Raw genomic sequence first — 24,162 nt, 5'->3', positions numbered from 1 at the left:
TTAAGGTTATGATTAAAATTTTTACCTTTCAGTGATTCTTAAGTCTTCCAGTCCATGATGATCTTTTTATTTTCCAGTTCTTAATGCAATTTATCTATTCTCTCCCATATATCAAGGTATAAACCATAGAAATACTATTGTATTATAATGTGATTTTGATGTTTCCTGTGTCGTTAACTCCTTAATCAAGTTCTAAGTTCCTTATCTTGTTCCCGTATCTTCTAGTCCTTTTATATCCTTCTATATGTCACTCATTTGCACTGTGGGCATTTATTGGTACATAATAAACCTAATCTGGCTTGTGTGGATAAACATTACTCTAACATTAAAAAAAAACTATGGAGTCATTGGTCTCTCAAGGCTAAACCTAGTTTTTCAGCTCTTTACAAACTAATTCCAGTGTTTTCTCCTTTCTAATACATCATCAATGTCTTTATTAAATGAAAGCTACTGTTGTAGTTAAGGGTTGTGCAGAGAACAATTAGGATCAGGACATGGAGTTTATAATATTATTTTATAATGGTCACTGGGAGTTAACACAGGAAATCTATCCTCAACACCAAAGACATAGACTATTTAGTCAAGAGCCTAAATCCCACAGCAATGTCCCACATGAGTGCAGATAAAAACCCAGAGCTCATGACAATGCCTCCGACAAGTCCAACTGGAGGTCCAGAGCCCACAAGAAGGGACTCACGCCAGTCTCTTTTATGAATCCATGCCCGGAAGACCCAACGGTCAGCAGTGGAAGCCAAAAAGTCTATGCCAGCAGGATAAAGGAGCTGTGCTAGTGGGATGAGGGTTCTACACTGGAGCTGAGAAGTCACACTCACAACAAAGACCAGAGCTGTCTTGAAAAGCACCACAGCTGTCCTCAGTGGCATGGAGGCCCCGAGCTCCTCCAATGACAAGCACAGTTGGGTATATACCAGGAAGCAGTGTGAAGAGTTCATCCTGGGGACCAAGCAGCACATGTCTTCCCCTCCCGAGCCAGGAAGCAATGCTCGATGTGAGGACCAAAGCTTCTCCAGAAGAACCAACAGCTCAAACAGCAACTCATAGGAGAACCCACAATGCCTCAATGCAATAACATCTTAACGCCTCACCCCTCAACAACTCCCTTCTTCTCTACCTGTTTATCCTGGCAACTTTCCTCAGGTGGAGCATCTTCACTCAATGCCATGCTGATGTAATCCAGCTGGCGTTAAATTGACCACCGGGTCTTAATCCATAACAGCTACCAATTAACTTAATCATTAGATCATAAATACCTGATATAAAAATTAAGACTTCAGCTTTCTGAATTGAATTTTTATCTTTTAACCAGTTCTCAAAGGTTTGCGTTTTCTCAAATTCTTTCTAATTTTAGTTATATCAAATTTTTAAAAGGCTATGGAAAAGCTTAAATTAATACAGCTGTGATATGCTATAAACACTGGATAAACAGATCGACCCTCACCAAAAATTTGGTTGGCATGTTGAGAATGATAATGCTGCTCTCATGCTCCCAAAAGAATATGAAAGGATTTTCTATTCACATAGAAGGTTTTCTTGGAACAGATAGGGAGGTCTCCAACAGCTTGAGAAAGCACAAGAAGTAGACTGGATTCAGGTTTTTATGGTAGACCAGAGTTTTATGGTGGATCAGAGTTCCTATACCTAGTTTCACTTCCTGCATGCACTAAAGGAGAGAGTAACCAGCTTATCAATTTGACTAGATGTGGAGCAGAAAGAGAAACAGAGGGTTTAAGGTTTTAAAACCTTAAAGCAGTTACACAATAAAATATGGAGTCATACTTTTTATTACTTGGCAACAACACAATTAATTTAAAAAGCACAAAACACAATTTCACATAATTAACAAATAAATACCAAACATAAAATAGAAATATAAAATTGTTTTTTGTTACAGACAGGAAACAAAAAGTTAAATGTTCTTCAAAAATGATTTAAGCAAAAAAGAGGACCCATCACTAATACAACAACCCAATCTTAGGATATTAGTCTTTCATGTTTAATTTTATTTCATGAAAGATAGTAATTTAACTGATTTTTAAAAAATTTATAATTTATCATGTTTAGAAGGAAATAACAGACTTTACTATCATAACATAAATTTATGGAATTATTATTAAAATACCATTCTATATCCTACAAGAGTGAAATCCAGTAATTTTTCAAGAATTTAGTTGCTAAAGTACCCTTAGCATTAATCTGCACAGTCATCACTAAAAGTTCTGATGGTCTGAAGGAATTCTTGTTCTCATCAAAATAACTAAAATACTACCAAACAAAACTCAGGAACAAGCAGACTAAATATTTCTAATAAAGGTTAATTGAAAATGCATCAAATCATATTCAGATTGGGCCGGGGATTTAGCTCAATGGCATAAGCGTCTGTCTGGCAAGCATGAGGTTGTGAGATCAATCCCAGGTACCAAAACAAAAAATCATATTCAGATTAACAAAAGTTTTGTCTCAATGTAGCTTGCAAAATTAAAATAAAAATGAATTAGCAAATTCCACAAATAAAACACTCAACATTTAAATATTTATAATCAAATAATGTAACTATAGTACTCCATCATTAATCAACAAAAGTGTCATGTTTTTAGTAATAAAGTAAATTTATTCCCTAGATGACTACAAAGATTCAAATATTCAAAAATGGTTCAAAAAAGACTAAACTGTGTTGTATTTTGTGAAGTAGATGAAAAACCTTCTGAAGAGGAAGGCATAGAGTTCTGATCCTGTTCAAAAGAAAATGGAAAAATAAAATCATCCTTTCCAGCTCCAAATGTACGAGTTGAAGTATCAGATGAAAAAGAAAACTTAAACACATCTTCTCCTTGTTTCCCAAATAAGTTTCCTGTAGGAGATAACTATCATCAGATTGTGCTACTCATGTTATATAAAATTCACATAACTTAGTGTAATAAAATATACTTCATACATAGAGTAGCATCAAAACACTTATGAGATATTAGAATACCAGGTATTCTTTCTGTGTGCAAGGCATAGTCCTTGGTACTAGAAAAGGTCAAAACAAACTCAAATTTAAATCTTACTTGAAAGTAATTCTAACGTAAGTACACAAAGAACATGTTTACACAATTAAAAGAGGATAAAATGCCTCAATGAAGGGAATAGCAGAAAGGCCCATAAATAGGAACCCATAGGAAGCATTAGGGCAAAAAATTGATACTTTTGGGAGGGGCACTGAGAAATAATAAAGATACTGAGTAGTAATTAATAAAGATGAGCTTAGAAAAGCTACTGAGTGCCCTACTACAGAATATGGTCTATAGTTAGTACATAATTGGAAACCATTAAGCTTTTCAAGCACAGATACAGTATTTGAGCTGCTCTACAAGTATTATTCAGCAAAGATTGTGTAGTAAGGCTGAACTGGACAGTCCTTTTAGGAATAACCAAAAGGAAAAAGTTTGGCCAAGGAATGGTGAAAATCTGGTGAGCACAGCAAAGAAAATGGACAGAGAAAATATCAAAGCAGAGCTGAAACATACTGCATAAGCCAAACATCCAATTACTATTTGTTAAGTACAGTAAGTGTCTGTGAATTTGTTCAAGGAAACTGACAAGACAATGAAAATAATTCTCTCATTTTTATAAAATTTTTAAAAATAAGAGCCAGGGTTAAGCCTGGCAGTGCAGTGCCTGTCTGACATGCGCAAGGTCCTGAGTTCAATTTCTGGTACCCACAGAGTAAAAAAAAAAAAGATTTTTTAAAATTAACCTTCCATATAAAATTATTTTGTTGCTGATTGCTAGTAATGACCTATATTGTCTTTAATTCAATATATTTAAAACTATAAGTAAAAAAATTCAGTATTTTAAATTTAATTTAAAATCAATTATTAATTTAAAAGCTACAGTAATCCATTGTTGAAATAAGTCTTTTAAAGAAAAAACTTTTTCCACAATAACTCACTTATTAACTAAGCAAAAGAAATTACTTTCTGCCATGTGGAAATTTTCGTACGATTTTTAACATCTCAATTATTTTATTCTAAGTAGAGCTGACCCATTCAGGAATAAAATAGCTGAATGGATAGACAGACTGATTACCAGTTATTTGTGTTCTTCCTCTTCCCGTCTCATTTTATTTTCTACTGACATCAGTATACAATCTATATAGTACTTTATCTGCTATTTACTCCAGTCTGGATCCTTTATAAAGTGAATATAATACTAGACTTTACAGTGTAACATATGAATATATCAGTTCAAATCCCTAGAGACTGTTGTTTAACACACTACCTGAGATGTTGATGTATTTGTCTATCTTTGGTCTCTCCTTCTAAAAATATAAACACTCTGTTAGAATTTTGCATTCTTGTCCACTACTCTATCATTACAGCTGATAAGGAGCTGATGATACTAAATATAATATATACACATGGACATGAATGAATGAACCAATCGAATGCTAACATTCGATTGGATGGATGATAAAGCTCATCTTTATTAATACCATTACAACGAGACCAGAGAGATAGGAAGAAATCCAAAAATTTAGAAGGAAAATGGAAATAGTCAATGTTATCCAATGCTTCAAAGGGACTGAATATGGTAACAATGCAAGATACTCATAATAATATTTGATGACTGAGAAGTCATTAGGGATCTCAAAGAAAGCAAGCATTGCAGGACAGTGAGACAGGAAGCTAAATTGCTTTTCAAAAAAAGATTAGTTAATGGTAGAGAAGTAACTGATTTTCTAAAAAATTAAACCAGGCATGATTGCACACTCCTGTAATCCCAGCACTTGGGAGGCAGAGGCAGGAGAATTGTTTGCAAGTTCAAAACCAGCCTAGCCTACAAAGTGAGCCCAAAGCCAGCCTGAACTGCATAGCAAGACCCTGTCTCAAAAATACAAAACAACAACAGCAACAAACAATGCCTAGCTGGGAGTGACACACTCCTGTAATTCCAGCACTTGGGAAGCTGAGGCAGGCAGATTGTGGTAAGTTCAAGACCAGCTTGGGCTACAAAGTGAGCCCAAGGCCAGCCTGAACCACATAGCAAGACCTTGTCTCAAAAAAGATCAAAAAATAAAAGCCACAATGCCTAAGAAAAATCCAAGACAAACTGAATACTAAAGGACAAAATTAGCATGTCTTTAGATGTGGCAAACTTCAAATCACTTACCGATTTCTTGTGATAACGGAGGATTGAGATTTACTGCAGAATGACGATGTTCACCAAGCTGGAAAATAATTCCCATTAAATATTACTTGTAATATCAGTAGGACAATATATACAGCATTTATATTTGAATCTAAAGCCTATTGCTTCTAAAATACAGGATTAGAGTAAACATCACCATAGCTTTCTATATATCATACTACTGTACATATAAAAGAGTTCCATAGTACCACGATATGGCTCAGTGGTAGAGCTCATGCCTAGCACATGTCAGGCTCAGGTTTAACTTTCAGCAGTGGAAGAAAAACTAAAAACAGTTCTATCTTCATTTGCTTATATTAAAATAAGGACCATTGATTTGATTATAGCAACAGATAAAATATTAATAGGTAACATAATTCTAAGTATAATTCATACTTTAGAATCCAAATAACTAAAATTCTAGTCTTTTTCAAAACCTTTTATTTAAAGACAGTAAAATCCAACAAAACAAAACAGAACAAAGTCCCTCAAAACAAAGCAATAAAATTGGTACAGAACTTCAAGGCAGGATACTAGGAAAACAATAGCTAACATGGTATATCTTGTTATCTTTACAATAGTTGTCCATTCCATCAGGTATAGCAAAATCAAACCAAAAACAAAATAAAATTAAACCAATCAAAACAGAATAGTGAATAAAGCAAAACAATCAGAACAAAGCAAAACAGTGAGAACAATATTGGATTTCAAAGACAAGATAGAAGGAAATCCCCCATATTCACTACACTGCATACTGTCATTCTCCCAAGAGATGCTCAGATTGTTGGCCCCAGGCCTGCAAAATCAACCAAACACTATGGCATTAGTTGCTTTATGTACCTCAGTTTCTATCAACTCAGCCTGTCCTCCAAACCCACTGGTTGCTTACATGGTAGGAGTGGGTTTGATTTCTCTTCCTGGAAGCTGCACAGCTTGTGTGGCTTACCAGAAAGGCTGGATAGTTAGCTTCTTGTTGGGTCCTCCCAGTCCCAGCACAGCCACTTCTCAGGAGGCACAGACCTTTCTCTTTCTGGAACCCGCACTGCTGGCCTAAAATTCTAGTCTTTATTATCTAAAATTATAATCAATTTGCTTTGTTCTGAAGGCCCTTAACAATCAGATTTTTGGTACTGCCTTTCTACCTACAAAAGTAATGGGATGGATGGTGACAGCTTCATGTCTCTTAAGATCAAGTTTTATTGCCCTAAAGAGCTTATTTTTTTAGTAAGATAGCTTTTTAAAAATGGGATCATGAGAGCTTCACATTATATGCTTTTTTCCATATCCCTGTTCTTCTAAAACTTTACTCTTTCATAGCAGTACAATTATTCTTCTTATAGACATACCATATAGTGTCAATCATTCTTTTATTTTTGAACATTTAAGTTGCTTCAAACTTTTCTATAATAAAAATCATGGTTGAGTAAATACTGTTAATGCACAGAATCATATTTAACAATTAACAAGGAAAGCCACTAATGTTAAATGACAGTGTGTAAGTCACTTGAATTTTCAGTGAACTATTCATCAAATGATTTTTGCCCATTTATATATCGAGGGTATTTTTTTCTTACTGACACATAGAAGTATTTTATATATTAAAGATATTTGTCACATTGTTGCAAGTATTTTATAATGCCTTATCATCCTGTCTTTAAAAATATATAGATTATACAGAAGTTCAGATTTTGCATGAAATTAATTTTTTTCTTTTCCATTACTTTTATGCTTAGAGAACCTTTCTTCCTAACGTCTATAAATACCTGTATTTCTTCTGAAATATTTAATGGTTAATCTTTTTTAATTTATTGCATTTAAATATAGTTTTGCTGGGATACAATGTAATGTAAGGGCATAAATCTTCCCTACTAATTTGTGGTCCCTTCTTTACCACACTCAAAATTCTTTTGTTTCAAGAACTTTCAGCCCATACCATTCATTATTCTATCAATTCTTACACATTTATACATATACCTTGAATACTATTCTGATTACTCTAGATTTAATGTTTAAAAAGTTGCCTTGACCCATTCACTTAATAATATTTAGGATGTACTATCTTCTTCCATTTCTAACATAGGCAGGTTTTAAATATCTTTTTGTCAATCTAGTGAAGATTGTATCAATTTTATCAATTATTTTCAAAGAACCAACTTGGGCTTGAGTTCTCATCTTTTTTACTCCTTTATTCTATCTACCTTGGATCAGCTTTTTCTCTTTTTAGCCACTCAAGGTAGAACCTTAAAGTCACTGACTAAGATCTTTCTTCTGTTCTATTTAATTGTTTAAATCATTAATGAATTATTTAAAATCATCATTTTGCTTCAGCTTTTGCAGAATCCTATAATTTTTAATAAAGCTGGATTTCCAAAAAAAATGTAATTTAAAGCATATTCCAATGTTTGTCATGATTCTTTTTTCCATGACTTACATATATAGGATTTTCCTAGACATTTTACTTTTACTGAGTTCTAATTTAATTGCATTGTGGTCAGAGTACATGCCCTTAATTTAATTGCTTTAAATTAAGACTTATTTTATGACCCAAAATATGGTCTACCTTGGTGAATGCATCAACGACACGTGGAGAGAGTATATGCGGTAGTTGTTGGATACGATGTTCTATGAAGTTCAATTAGGTCCAAAGGAATTGATAGTGTTATCCAGGTCTTACTGAAGACACTGACTATTTTCTAACTCAATCAATTGCTTAGAAAGGGATGCTATAAATATCCTTTTAATTATATATATATTTTATATATTTTTATATATTTATATATATATATATTTTTTGGTATCAAGGATCGAACTCATGACCTTACTCATGACCTTACACTTGCCAACACCTGCTTATGCCACTGAGCTAAATCCCTAGCTATTTAATGTATTTTGAAGCTGTTCTTAGGCACATACACATTTGTGAATGCTGCACCTTTCTTAACAACAGAACTGTTTACCTTTAAGAAACATCTCCTTTATTGCTAATAATATTCTTTGTATTGAAGACTACTGTTATGGTTTGTATCTAGTTGTCCTTCTAAAACCTCATGTACTCATAGGTAGGTCTTTTCTGAGATAGCTGGATCTAGAATGTGTAAATGTGGATTAAGGATGTGTGAATATAGATTGAAGGTGTGATAATTAAGTCCACTGATTAGTTTAGCATAATTCTTTTTTTTTTTCTGTCTTTTTCTTTTTTATTGGTACCGGGGATCAAACTCATGACCACACATTTGCAAGGCAGGCACTTATGCCGAGCTAAATCCCCAGCCCCATAGTTTGGCATAATTCTGACTCTGGCTAATAGAAAGGCCCACCATAGGTATGTATGGCACTGCCAAAAAGGCTTGTAGCCAGAATGGAATAAAGGAAAAACGAAGCATCTTGCCACTTTCTCCTTCCTGCTCCACCATGGACTGTTTCTCCTCTGCAATGTCCCTCTGCCATGCAATCCCACCTTGGAGCCAGCCAACCACAGACTACAAACTGTGATCCAAAATAAATCTTTCCTCCTTTAGTTTGTGGGTGTCACGTAATTTGTCTCAGCAACAATAAAAATAACTAAGACAACAACAAAAATGATGTAGGCATTATGACCTGTGATATGGTTAAGAGTTTTCATGATACACATTTTCTACTCATTTATTTTAAATCTATTGTTGTCTATATATTTAAAGCATGTCTCTTTTTTTAATTTTATGTAAAAGGAAAAAGAAAAAACAAAACAAAACAAAGCAGTGTAAGGGTACAATTAATACATAACTACAAAAAAAAACAGTAAGAAATTACCAGTTAATAGATTACAATTATCATCCTAGAGACAGCTGCTCAAGTCACAGTATCAAAGCATACAAAGTGGACATTCAAACAGTGAGACTGCAAACAGTTGTGTTCAATGATCCAACCAAAAACATTAATATGGGCATCTATTTAACACCCCTAAACACACCTGCAGTTGTATACTTTAGAGCACTTTTTTACAACAAAATTTACACATTTTGGGTTTTATTACTCCTTAGTTCTTATTACTTTTTTGGGGGGAAGAGAATAAAGTCAAGTATGGCAAAACAAAGCTGTCAGTCAAAACCAAGGATGGACATAGCACATGATGTAAAAACAGAGTACAAGGTTATCGACAATGGTTACCATAATGCCTCTTGCTTCCTTAAAAAGAATTGTCTATCTCATTAGGTATTATAAAGTTGAACAAAACAGTAGAGAATAAGACCAATAAAACCTAAACCTTGTAAACACTACAGGATCCAAAGAAGATAATAGCCAAACCAGAATGGGCATCATAGTGAATCTTACTGCCTTCAAAGTAGTTGCCTATACCTTCAAAATTGATACTATCATACAGAACAAAGCAGAGTCTAATCAGTCAAAACAAGATAGTGCGAGTATTACAGGACTTCAAATCAAGTTAATAGGAAATCAAATAAGTTACTATAATATATCCTGCTAATTTTTTTAATTTTTCCCCTTAATTAAAAAATCATAAAAAGTAACTAAATTTTTTTAATGAGTAAGGAAGAGATTGAGATAAAAGAGAACATAACATCATAACAGTACAGGTCAAAGCATGACAGTTTCAGCAACCTAGTTAAAGCATGTCTCTTATAGATATCTTATCTTAGGTCTTTTTATCCATTCTTGTAATATTTGCCTTCTAATGGAGTACTTTGCACATTCATATTAATGTGATTAAAAAGTTTATAATTTGAGCTGACATTTTACTGTTGGTGTCTGTTCTCTTTACATTTTGCTACTAATTTGGTTTTTTTTCTTCCTTCTTTTGCATTAAAGAGTTTTTTGGAATTACATTTTAATTATTACCAATCTAATTTTTTGAACATTGTCTTAATCATGCTTGACCACTTTTCCCTAAGAAGCTTATCATTTATCTGGCTAATCGCCTTCTCCAGCCAACCACTACACACACACACAAAAATTAAAGATGATCTTACCAGTATTGGGTCTAAATTGGATTACATTAATAAATTATTGAGAAGAAATTCATCTTTATAATACTTTCTTCCTATACAAGTACTTCAGTATCTTTGTATAAATATTTTCTCAGTACTTTTGGAGTTTTCTTTACTCAAAATATGCATACTTTCTATTAAGATTATGTAACATTAATTTTATACTCATGCTGTAAAGGAGTAACTGTATCCTATTTTTTTATGTTTAGCATCCCTTGCAGGAATCATTTTTGAAATAAGTATTTCAATAAAAATAAAGATAAAAGTTGAAGGCATGAAATGATATTCTATATCAATTATAAAGACATTTTCATTTTAAACAATATAATATATTGTGGGGGTATAAAATTATAAGTCATAAAAATGGATAAATATGGATAATTTAAATAATAGAATTTTTTAAAAATAATAATAATAGAATTTTATACTACACTATTACTTATTAAGTGGTTGGTGCTTTTCTAAGTACTTTATGTGTATAAACTCATTTAATATTAATTAACTCTATGGTAACAATATTACCATTTCCACTTTACAGACATGGAAACAGACTTGCTTATTCAATATTCCACATTCAGTATATATCCAAATAATGTGGCTTCTAAGTCTCGTTTTTTTTGTTGTTGTTGTTTTGTTTTTTTTATCTTTTTCGTTTTTATCGGTACCAGGGATCAAACTGATCACTGCCTGTTTGCAAGGCAGGCGCTTATGCCGCTGAGCTAAATCCCCAGCCCCTAAGTCTCGTTTTAATCACTATAGTACATTGTCTCTACTTTTCAAATAAAGATATCTTAATTGTTGGGTTTAATGGCTAACTACAGAAGTGAACACTTTACCATGATTTACATCACTGAAAAGTAGAAAACGAGAAGGAAATTCTTAAATCTTTTAAAATTAATCAATGTAATGTATGTAGTACATTACAATGTAATGCCATGTATATACGTTACATTAAAAAGATGCATCTATGATGTTAGTGGGAAGTTGACTGAGAATATATAGTTTGTTTTCACTTTGAGAATATGTTGTTTAGAACTTTGCCACATTACTTTTAAGAACAAATTAATTTTAAATTGCCTTTACTTGCATTTTAAATCTTCCTTACCTTAAATTTTTTAAAGAAAAAAAAATGTAAGTTTGGGGCATTTGAGGTTAAAAACAAAAAGATAATGGTGAACTTTGTTCTACTATTAAAACTCAAGTGTATATGTGCACACATGTACGGAGTGGGTGAGGATAAAACCTAAGGTCTCATGTACTCAAGGCAAGTACTCTACCACTAAGCTATTCCCCAGCTTGATGCTCAGAATTTTTAAATGGCCTCTGTTGGTATTCTGTGTTCCAAAAAAGTATGGTACTAAAGAACTAAAATTACCTAAGGTTCTAAGTTACAATTTTTAGAAATAAAACTTTAGGTTTTCATTTTACCTCATCTGACGACATTTCCGAATCAAATATAGAAGAATCAAATAAATTCAACCCAGGAGATCTAGAACTGTAACTTGCATGAAATGAAAATCCAGGAGATTCCGTTTGTGACTGACTTCCAGGCACTGTATTTCTATTTCTGTTACAGAGAGATTTTAAAAATGTTATCATCCCAATGTTATAAATCTATTATTAAACACTGCAGATTACTAAGCAACAAAAGCAATGGTAGAAAAGTAAGAATTAACATAGCAGGGAAAAGTAGCGAGTAATTATTCAAGAGACAAAGCTATGAAGAATGAATGATTTAGGTGTAGAATGCACAAAAATCTTCTTGGAGGTAATAATTATGACTATGCACTAAGAATATAATGTCAGGCACTACTTTAGTTATAAGCATAACTTACTTATTTCTCACAGTTACTCTATGAAATAGGTACTACTTTATAGTTAAAAAGTTTGCCATTTACAGTAAATTTTACGGTAAAGGATTCTGAAGCACAGAAGGTTAAGTGATTTGCTCAAAAAGTAAGTACCAGAGTTGGTATCTGAATGCAGCAACCTAGATTCAAAGACTAAGCTCTTAATCCTGATAATGTCTTCAAGATCTTGAAATCTAATCACACGGTGTGTCTTAGATGAGAAGCCAGCCATTACAGAGTTTTATGTAAGAAAGTTAAAACTATAAAGTGGGAAAAATAATTAGACAAGTCTATAACTTGGTGATTAGACATATAGATTCTATAGTCAGAATTATTTGAGTTTAAATCTCTATGTTTAACATCGACTACTTGTAATCACTTATGATTCTGTTTTCTTATCTACAAAGTTATTAATGTATTACAATTCATAAAATTGTGAATACTAAATGAGCAGTATTAATAAATTATCTAGAACAGTGATTTGCCTATAGTGTTTCATGTTTTTAAAATACAGGCTGGACAGTAGTCTGGTCCATGTTTAGTGGGCACCAGCCTTTGGGTTAAAGTCCCTGCACTAGATGAATGAATAAATGAACAAATGAATCAATGACTGGACAAATGAATATGTGATTCTGCCCTAACTATCTTTGTGATCGTAAGTGACTCACTTAACATTTATGGATCATAATTTTCTCATCCAGGGATAGAGGTTTTAGCATGTGAGCTGACATTCTTTTATAGTTCTCAGATTTAATGATGACTTCCTTGTTGAACATAATGAGTTTGAGACAAAGCAGAGGATTTATACATACAATTTACAAGCAACTTAAAGTACAGAAATAGGATACAAGTGAAAGATTCCTAATGAAGTGAAATCTATTTGACATATGTTTTCAGGAAACCTGAAGGGTCAGTGTCAAGGAAGATACTGAACTAATTAAAAGAAATTAAATGCAACATTATTTTCTTGGCTGCAAACAAAAACTCTATGGTTTTCAAAGTTAAACTAGTCACAATTAGTGATAGTTAAACCTAAAAAGGTTAGCATAATGGCAGTTCTTGCTTTAAACACTACACCACATCAAACAATGACTGCTAGAACATTATTCAGTGATAAGCCCACAATAGGTGACAGGAGCTCTTTAATGTGACATTTAAGATTTCCACTTTTTGTATACTTTGGGAAATCAAGTCTATGTACTGTTTCAGTGGATAAAAACTCAGTATATATATTATCTTTGGCATATACTGCTGAAAAAATGAGAATGCTCTATAAATAAACCAGGAAGAACAAAACATCAGTAATTGTTCAAACAGGGTGAAAAGTACATGGAAGTTCATTACAAAAATCTCTCCTTTACATATATATTCCATAATGAAAACTTTTCCAAGTTACAGGTACTAGGCTTTTACTGTTCTTATAAATTTTACTATTCTTATTTTACTATTCTTATAAATTGCTCATACAACTCAATGTATAATTTATAATAGTAATTAAAATCCTACATTTCAAATAAGGGAGTTTTAGGGAGATGCATTTTTTCCAAAGATTCAGGTGTCTTTACAGCTTCAGAAGTTCTTAAAAATAAAGGCATTTCAGGAGTTTTTGGAAAATTCTCAGCCATTTCTTCTACTTTGTCACTATTATTTTCTATTGACTTTCCAAAAGGTTCTGTATATATATCCTGCAAATTCAAAGTAACAGAAAATGGTAAGACTGAACATTAATTACTACATTAATAAAATTACATATGTAAAAGCAAGGTGGGAAGCATCTTATTAATGGTATTACTTCAGAGATAACTAAAATAAGAATAATTGGTCAATTGATACTAAGAACATACATTAAAAAAATATAAAAATAATTACTTTTAATTACTTTATTTTTATTTTCTTCCAAGTTCATTTCCTTGTCCCTACCTGAAAATAGTAAATAACACTGAAACAGACTGAAACTGATACAGAAAAAATATAGTCTTAGTGAAGAATTATATAAATTCTTTTAATTATATAAATTCTATATATAATATATAATATAATATATATAAATTATAATTTTAATTATATAAATTATAATTAATTTATTATATATTATATAATATATAATTAATATATAATATTTATAATTATAATTAAATATTATATAATTAATTATATAATATTAATTATATAAATTCTATATAAATTATATAAATTATAGTCTTAGTGAAGAAAAAAGCAATTTATTTTTAAGCAATCTTGCTCTCATTGGTTTATGCTATAATTTGAACCTGAAATATCCCCTAAAGATCTATATTATACAGGCTTGATCCCAACACAGTGCTTTTGGGAGGTGGCAGAGACTTTAAAGAGACGGGGCTTAGTGGGAGGTCTTCAGATTATGTGGGGCCTATCCAGCAAGGTGACTGAGGAACCCTAGTCTTTTCCTGTCATTTCTCAGCCAAAGGGTTAGTAGTTTTATTCCACCATGCACTCTTACCATCAGGAACTACCAAATCAAGCCTGTATAATATAAGTTTTTAGGGGATATTTCAAGTTCAAATTATAGCATAAATCCATGAGAGCAAGATAGATTAAAAATAAATTGCTTTTTTGTACAAGGAAGTAGCATATATAATTCTTCACTAACAGTATAATGTGGAATTTTAAAAGAGAAATTACTCCTAAACATTTTTCTATATCAGTTTTAGTCTTTTCCGATTGTTATCTACTATTTTCAGGTAGGGACAAGAAACAGGGTCAATCAATTATATACTGAAAACGAGCCAAGTAAATCTTCTCTCTTCATAAGTTCATTATCTCAGGTACTTGTTATTGTAGAACACTGGTAACAGATGGATGACTAACACAATTTATTATGTTTTTTTGTAGCTAGTGTAAACTTGATGTACATTGTCTACATCTAATATCATTAAAGCATCCACTATTCAAAAACACTTTGAAAATACTTTTATGGTAATCTCTGGTCTTCAGTTAGCATGGCACATCATTCAATCTTAACAAATAAAACTGTCTTCTTCAATCATGATTTACTTGTAATCTCACTTATTAGTGAAAATTTTTGTATATTTTTACATACTTGTAGTTTCAATTTTTAATCTGAAAAATATAATTTGTAACTCTCTAGAAATCTGAATACCAACCTATTCACATCTCATGTAAATATGCTCACTGTATTAAACCTGAAATTAAAATGAACATATGCTTAAATCATAACTTTTTGCTTAGAAATTAGAAGTCAAACACTTGACTTACTTGTGAAGCACATTTTGATTCTCTTATTTGTCTTTGTGTCCATTTATCTTCACATTTAGCATCTGTTTGTTACATAAGAAAAACTTTTTTGTTTTTGTATTTTTTTGTAAAATAAAACATGTTGACTATATGAAATTGGTCACATTTAACTGTTTGAACCTAAAAAATGGCAGTGTCAGATAGTTCATCTTGATACATACAAATAAGACAATAAAATATGAACAGTTTAACAATCAAAAATTGTAAAATAGTCACCACCCAAATAAAGAAACAGACCATCATGAACACTCCAAAAAGTCTCATATTCTATGTCCTCTTCAGAGGTAACCCATATTCTGACTTTTGTGATAACTGCTTCCTAATTTGTTTTATATGGCTTTACTACAATACATTTTACATGTCCAATTTAAAATGTTACCTGTTAAAATTTCATGTATGTGCTATCATGTCTTTCTTTTTTGTTTAGTATGCACTTGTGAGAATCACCCTATTATTCTATGTGTTCATATTTTCTTAGTAATTGAAGCATTCCATTGTACAAACACAATACTATGTACAATATATCTGTATTCTATTGCAAATGTGTACTGTTGAAGCTACTCAAACTTTTTATGTAACAATCTTTTACATATATCCTTGTATGGATGTACTTGTATTTCTCCATGTGTATACAGTATGTGATACAGAGTATGTGTATGTCCCAAAATCAAATGCCAAACTTTGTTCCAAAGTAGTTCAGAACTAATGAATCAGTTGGTTCTTGGAAAGACAAGACAGACAATCCCTTAGACAAACTTATCAAAAAGAAGGAAAGAAAAGACCCAAATCCATGGAATTAGGAATGAAAAAGGCAAAATCACAACAGATTCTACAGAAATCCAGATTATGAGCATCTACTTTGAGAACCTATCCTCTAATGAGGAAAATTCAGAAGATATAAACAGAATCCTAGACACATATGAAGTACCAAAAACTAAATCAAGGAGATAGATTTTAAATAACCCAGTAAGTTAACTAAATTAAATAAATAATTTTAAAAACTGCCAACAAAGAAAAGTTCAAGTCCTGATGGCATCATTGCTCAATTCTACAAGAATCTGGAGAAGAACTAACGCCACTACTCTCACTCTTCTCAAACTGTTTAATGAACTTGAAAAGGAAGCAGTACTCCAAAACTCACTCCTAGAAGCATTACCCTGATACTCAAACCAGAGAAGGATCCAAATAAAAAAGAACTACAGGCCAGTCTCCATAACAAACATGAATGAAAATATCCTCAATAAGATCCTGGCAAAGACAGTGCAGTAAATCACTGAAAAGATTACACACCATGATCAAGTGGGAGTCATCCCAGAGATGCAGGGATAGTTCAACATACATAAATCAATAAATGTAATACACCATATTAACAGTGCCAAGGATAAAAATCATACAATCATCTCAATAGATACAAAGAAAGCATCTGACAAAGCCCAACACCTATTTATATAAAAACTCTACAGAAAATTAGACTACAAGGTCTTTATGTCAATCTGATTTTAAAAAATCTATGACAAACCAACAGCCAACATCATACTAAATGGTCAAAAACTGAAAGCTTTCATTCTAAAATAAGAACAAGACAAGAATACCCACTGTAACCATTCTTGTTCAATACAGTTCATAAAAACATTAGAGAAATTAGGAGAAATAAATAAAAGGAATATAGATAGGAAAGGAAAAAGTTAAATCATTATTTTCTGATGACGTGATACTCTACATACAAGACTTCAAAACCTCCACCAAAAGACTCCTAGAATTAATAACCAAATTCAGTAGCACAGGAAGATATTAAATCCACAATCAGAAATGAATAGCACTTCTGTACACAAATAACAAACTGGGAGATAAATTAGGAAAACAATACCTTTTACAACAGCATCAAGAAAAATGAAATCAATCCAACATTAAAGTGAAATATTAATAACTACTTTTAAAATAATACGCAATATATTAACTAGTGCTATTTTCCTTTTTAATTCTGTATCATTTTTTTCCTTTTTTAAAAAAAAAGACATTTGCATTGAAAACCATACTACACTTTAAAAAGGAAATCAAAGGGAAAAGGAAAAATATATGGTAGTTAAAATACTTATACTATTAATTTCTATTAGTTCACTGAAAAGAAAGATTTCTGTTTACAGTGTTCAATCAATTTTTCATGCCTATATCTTGTAATATGAGCAACTACTTTGAAAATAACAATACACAATGTATTAACCATTGTTACTCTCTTACTATTTTGTTTTGCAATTTTGTACCAGTTTTATTGTTTTTCTCTTTAAAATAAAAATAAAAGAGCTCAACTAGGAGATCAGAAAATGGAAAGATACCCTCTGTTCTTGAATAGGGAGAATTAAAACACAGTAATGAAAATGGCTACACTTTCAAAGGCATTATACAGATTTAAGGCATTCCCAATCAAAATACCAATGAGCATAACTCACAGAACTACAGAAAACAATCCTAAAATTCATATAGAACCAGAAGAGACCAAGAATGTCAAAACCAATTCTGGGCAACAAAGGCAAGGTAGAGGGCATCACAATCCCAGATTTGAAGGAACTTCAAAAATATCACAATAAAAACAGCATGGTACTGGTTTAAAAAAAAAGCCACAACAACTAGATCCAATGATCACTGGAACAGAAGATGCAGAAATAACTCCATACACATTCAACTACCTTTAACTCTGACAAAGTGGCCAAACTTTCACGGGAAGAAAGCCTCTGTAATACATGGTGCTGGAAAACTCACTTTCCATATGCCAAAGACTGAAATGACAACTGTATCTTTCACCACATTCTAAACTAAAATCAAGACAGATCAAAGGTAGCATCAGAAGCACTTAATTTGCTGAAAGATGGAACAGTTAAAACCCTGGAAAACATAGGTACAGGCAAAGACTTTATGAACAAAACTTTATCACAGGAAATATAAAGAAACAGCAACTGGAAACACATCAAATTTAAAAGCTTTTGCACAGAAAGAGAAACCACTGGCAAAGTGAAAAGACAAAGCACAAAATGGGAAAATAGTTTCACTAGCTACTCTTCAAAGGACTAATATCTAGAATATAAAAAGAATTCCAAAAGATCAGATTCCCCCCACTTTCAAAGACTCAATCCAAAAGTGGACATCTCAAATGAACACACATTTCTCAGATGAGGAAGTACAATCAGCAAAAATACTAAATGAAAAATGTTTATCATCACTGGTCATTCAAGAAATGCAAAATAAAACAACAGAGATTCTATCTCACTCCAGAAAGAAAGGCTATCATTAAGAAATCAACCAATAAGAAATTTTAGCGAGGCTGTGGGGAAAAAAGAACTCTTTTCCACTGTTGGTGAGAGTATAAACTGATGTAACCACTATGGAAATCAGTACTAAAACTAGAGATTCCATTTGACCCAGCTATTCTCCTTTAAGTATCTTCTCTAAAGAGTAAAAGCATCATACTGCAATGATATATGCACACTCATGTTTATAGCAGCACAATTTATAATAGCTAAATCTTGGTAACAGCCCACATGCCCATCTGTCAATAATTCATAAAGAAAATGTGGTATTTATATACAATAGAATACTACCCTGCCATACAGAATAAATTTGAGCAATCTGTAGCTAACTGGATGCACCTCAAGATCATAATTTTAAATGAAATAAGACACACAAGTTTAAAAATCACATTGTTTCTCTTGTATGAGAAACTCAAAGGGTAAACGAGGAGCAAAATGGAGGACAAATATTGGGAAGTAGGAAGAATATGTTCCAATGGGAAGGGAACAAGAAGAAGAGGCATGAGGAAGGAAGAGAAAAAAAGAATGGAAGAGGAAAAATGGAAATACGGCTGTAAATTTAGAGGGAAAGGGTTGAAAGAATGGGAGTGGAACAGTGGAAAAAGATGATTTAAAATATATTATGTCCACGTACAAACTCCCTATAGTGAATGTCAGCTCTATAAATGGCAAACATGTACTAATAAAAAAATTTTTTTAAAGAACAAAGTAGTTGTATCAAATTTTATGACAACTACTCATCCTAGAAAACATTTGATCTCACCAGGCAAAATTATCAGCTCAAACTGTAACTCAGGCATAACCTCAATATGTAGTTATTTATCAAGAATAGTTCCTACCAATATTTTGAGAGTTTCCTACTGCTCTTTATCCACATCAAAATTTAATAGATTTTTTGAGTGATGCTAATCTGATGGATGTATGATATCTCGTTGTGGTTTTATTTTGCGGTTCCACAATTTGATGCGCATTTTTCATATATTTATTTTCTTTTTTCAAATATCACATATTTGTACATAATTCTAACTTGGTTGTCTGCCTTTTTCTTCTTAATCTGTAACTACTCTTGATGATTTTATGTACTATAAATACATCCTTTGGGGACTCACTCTTTTTAATGATATCTTTTGATAAAAAGAATTTTAATATAGCCAAATTCATCAATTTTTCTTTTTAATTGTTTAAGAAAGCCTTCCCTATTGTGATACCATGAAGATGTTTTTCCATTTGATCTTCTGAAAGCTTTATAATTTTGCCTCTCAAATTTACATCATAACTATTTCTTTTTACCACATATTAATGTCTTCAAGTCATAGGTTTAAAGGTTGCTTTTTCCAAATAATCACATGCACTAAATATGCTCATGTACCAGTCGTATTTCTCCATATTTCTCCATATTTCAGTGCTGAGGTGCACTGTTCCTAGACTATAGCTCTTCCTCCTTATCTAACATTGTCAATTTGGCACAGATAGGGGCTTCTTAACACTTACACTGATGTTAAGCAAAAAACCAGAGAGATTATTCATCTGTGTGGAGTAAGTATATTGTACTGGGTGAATCCCACACAGTCTGAAAGAAATGAACTCACAGTATATCACTATTTTGGATATGTATGCATTCACCGAATTTTCATGGATTATAGAATGAGGCATTTCTTAATTTTTAAAATAAAAGCCAGCAAGAGGCCAGTTTAGTGGCGTAAGCCCCTGTCCTGGCAAGCGCAAGATCATGAGTTCAATCCCCAGTACCAAAAAAAAAAAAGCTAGTAAAGCCAGAAGAGGTGAAAACTTCTCCATAGCATAATAAATGAAACAATAGTTATGCCTTAATAGGTTTGTCAAAATATATGTGCATGGTATATGATACATATAAAACATATATGCATGGTAGATGATACATATTATTGTGTATGCTGATATATATAAATATCCATATATATATGGAAAGAGAGACAATTAGTATTTTCAAAGATGCAGGAAAGCTACAACAGCTAGCTGATTTAGTAATTATAAATGCATGTATATATTCTGTGATCCTTTCATGACTTTATTCAAAGAAAACAGTCCAAGATAGTAAAAGACTAGTAAAAAAGAATATGGTATCACTATTTACAATGAATAGGAGAACTAAAAACAACAAAATATTAAGTGTCAGAGAATGGGAACATAAACTGTGACATATTCACATAAGAAACATTATACAATCATTATAAATAACTAATGACAAGGAGAAATAATCTGAATAGTTGATCAAACAGGAAAAGAGATACAAAGTTATGTTTATAGTATGACCCAAACTTAGGAGGAAAGAGCAAAACATACACATGCACAAAAAGATTATACACCAGTATACATATTGTCAGTTATATTGGATGGAAATGTTTTATTCCTTATAAGTGTCTTTGTTTTCCAATTTTTCTTCAACAAAAATTATTCATTTTATATTTAGGGGAAATTTTATTTTAAAGCTAGGTATGCATTAACATTAGAGTCAATCAATCAGAACAATTTATTTGAATAATATAAAAACCGATATAATTTGCTACTCAAGAAAAAAAATGACTAAATACCTGTATGTCCTTTTTCAAACCACTGATTGTAATTTGACTGTTTCTGTAGAGTTAATCTAAAATGCAAAAAATATAAGTTTTATATTGTTTCTTTTCAGTTGATAGTTATAAATCACTCAAAAATTAAAGCTGGTTTTGGTGGTGCTGGACCTCAAACCCAGCGTCTACCTTATGTAGGCAGTCTATGTATGCACTCTACCACTGAGCTACATTCCCAGACCCTAAACATTTTATTTTATAAAGTTACCTTAATTGCATGAAATCATTTCCACTTTTAAAAGTTGTAACATGTGAATTGTTATTCACATCAGAGTCATTAAATACCTGAAAAAAATTAAGCACTAAGAATCAATAAATAAAACAATAAAAATTTGCCACAGCTACGTAAGGCACTCAATACTAATGTTAATGCCATTCCACTCAATATTAATTCCATTATCACTATCATTATCACCATCATCATCAATATCAACAAGCACAAACATTCACTGAAACCTCTATACACAAAACATAAACATACAAAAAACACTGGGAACAAACAAAAACCCTCAAGATTCCCAAGAGACTTGATTTTTTGTCAAATACTTGACAAAAAGTAACGACTTGTGCTAGTATTTTTTCATTTATAGTAAACATATTAGGATAAAATACCCAACACACAATTTAAAAAGGAGAAGAGGTTTATTTTGGCTCAAAGTTTAAATGGGCTCAGTCAATGGTTTGCCAGCACCAAGGCAGAACAGATGTGATGGAAGAGCAAGGAACCAAGGAGAATACACTTTTACGGGTCATGCCCCAGTGACACATCTGTTCCAAACAAGCCCCCTTCCAAAGAGCATTAAATCTTGTAGCTTTGTGTCCAGCACCCAGGGCAGGTTGTAGCAAGATGTCAGCTCCAAGGGACTCGAACTGCTTGTATGTCTTTTCAGTATAGGGTTTTCCTCTACTGACATTCCATGTTTCTTGAATTACCAACTTACCAGGATCTCAACTGCATTTTGGCTACACTCCCACAATTTCATGCATCAAAATGCAGGATGTTCAAAGTTAAAAGAGGAAAGATTTATCTGTCTCAGACTCAAGCTTGAACTTTACATTCTACTACTTAACCTTCATAAGTGCTGACAGGAGTGTACCACCATGGCCAGTTGTAAATGCTTTCTGCTTGTTCTACATCTCCCTCATTCTCGTCTCTTGTTGATCCAATTTACTTATCTTTCTCCTGTTTTAAATTTCCATTTTCCGTTTCTATTTTGGTGGTTACCCATATTTAATATCCATATATAAATTTAAAATGTTTATAGTTAATCAATATTCATTCTTTTCCCTACCTCTGACCCTACAAAAGTAGCAAACTTGTTTTCCCTTTTATCTTTCTCCCCTCATTCTATTTTTTCATGTCTTTTTAAAGCATATCAGTTATACAGATTAATGAATTTCATTTTGGCAGATCTGTATATGCAGATAACATACTTTGATCATATTTCCCTCCCATCACTTTCTTGCCATGTATTGTTCCAGTCTCATATTTGAGAGGATGTTTCTATACCCCCCCATACTCATCCTTACATCCTCCTCCCCTCGTTCCCTTCCGCTTGTCTAGTAGACTCCCATCTATTTTATATTTTTTAGATGCCATATATTAGAGAGAACATGTGATATTTGTCTTTCTGGGAATGGTTCATTTTGCTCAACATGATCATCTTCAGATCCATTCATCTTCCTACAAATGACAACACTTCATTCTTCTTTATGGCTGAAAATGTATGTATATACATACATTTTCTTTATTCATTCATCTGCTGATGGGCACCTAAGATAGTTCCATGTCTTGGCAATTGTGAATTTCATTTCAATAAACATGCTTATGTAGATATCCCTAAAGTATACTGACTTTAATTCCTTTAGGTGTGTACCAATGAGCATGATAGCTAAATCAAATGGTAGCTCTATTTTAAAAATTTTTTTAGGAACTTCCATTCTGAATACTACAGTAGTTGCACTAATTTAAATTCTCATTGGCAGCATAGGAGGCTTTCCATTCCCTTCGTTCTTGCCAGACATTCTAATTGGGATGAAATGAGATTGTCAATGTAGTTTTGATCTACATTTTCCCTAACAGCCAAAGATGTTGAATGCTTTTTTTTACATATTGGCCATTTGTGTGTCTGTTCTACTCAGTTCCCATTTATTAGGTTGTTTGACTGGGGGGTTAATGGTTTTGTTTTTAGTTCTTTATATATTCTAGAGATTGTCTGTTAGAAGAGATATTGACAAATATTTTTCCCATATCTTCACTCTATTAGTGGTTTTCCTTGCTGTGCAGATGTTTTTAATTTGAAGTAGTCCTATTTGTTGGTTTTTATTATTTCCTGAGCTATTGGAGTCATAGTCAGGAAATTTTTGGCAGTACCTAGAGATTCCAGGCTACCATCTATATTTTTTAGCAGTTTCAAAGTTTCAGGTCTTATACATATGTGTTTGATTCATTTTTGTTTTTTTTTTTTTGTATAGAGTGAGAGATATACTCTCACTTCATATTGAAATCCTTAGAATTTTACTGCTAGAATTTTAATCTTAATAGTTAATAGATTTGTTAGAGTTAATAGATTTGTCTCATTAATTACTTTAGTTACCATTGCTCTGTATCTATGTTAATTAACCATGAGTTAGTAGAAACACAATTTATATTTTTTATTGAGGATTTCTTCCTGGACTGTTTTAGGGAAAATAGGGAGAATAAAGATTGTAACATTAGCAGTTAACTTTCTGGGTGGCATGTTCCTTGCTTTTCACATGCATCAAGTACTACCTACAGTGCCAGTCTATCTCTCACCCAAGCTCTCACATTCACTTCTAACCTGGAGACAACCATCCTATTGCTGATGCTTGATCAAAGACAAAGTAGATGTGGGGTTAAAATGGATTAACTAACCAAACTTCCATTAAGGTAAGCCCACAAATCACACTA

General features: G+C 32.2%; 1 protein-coding gene across 2 annotated transcripts in view; it reads right to left on the bottom strand.

Moving 5' to 3' along the window:
• Positions 1 to 1,878: 1,878 nt before the first annotated feature.
• CUNH14orf39 (chromosome unknown C14orf39 homolog) overlaps positions 1,879 to 24,162 on the bottom strand; it is a 37,414-nt gene continuing 15,130 nt past the window's right edge. For both annotated transcript variants that reach the window (XM_063240908.1, XM_063240909.1), the window contains 7 exons: positions 21,439 to 21,515; positions 21,192 to 21,247; positions 15,281 to 15,342; positions 13,532 to 13,710; positions 11,604 to 11,742; positions 5,173 to 5,230; positions 1,879 to 2,869 (listed from right to left, as the gene is read on the bottom strand). In XM_063240908.1, the coding sequence (XP_063096978.1) occupies positions 2,673 to 2,869; positions 5,173 to 5,230; positions 11,604 to 11,742; positions 13,532 to 13,710; positions 15,281 to 15,342; positions 21,192 to 21,247; positions 21,439 to 21,515 (768 nt within the window). In that variant the 3' untranslated portion in view covers positions 1,879 to 2,672. The remainder of the gene's footprint in view (positions 2,870 to 5,172; positions 5,231 to 11,603; positions 11,743 to 13,531; positions 13,711 to 15,280; positions 15,343 to 21,191; positions 21,248 to 21,438; positions 21,516 to 24,162) is intronic.

Source organism: Cavia porcellus, unplaced genomic scaffold, assembly GCF_034190915.1.
Source record: "Cavia porcellus strain 051 isolate PalLab524CR breed Dunkin Hartley unplaced genomic scaffold, mCavPor4.1 scaffold_31, whole genome shotgun sequence".
NCBI classification, from domain to species: Eukaryota; Metazoa; Chordata; class Mammalia; order Rodentia; family Caviidae; genus Cavia; species Cavia porcellus.
Note: the sequence above shows the minus strand (reverse complement) of the source record. Positions and strands in the feature narration are given on the sequence as shown.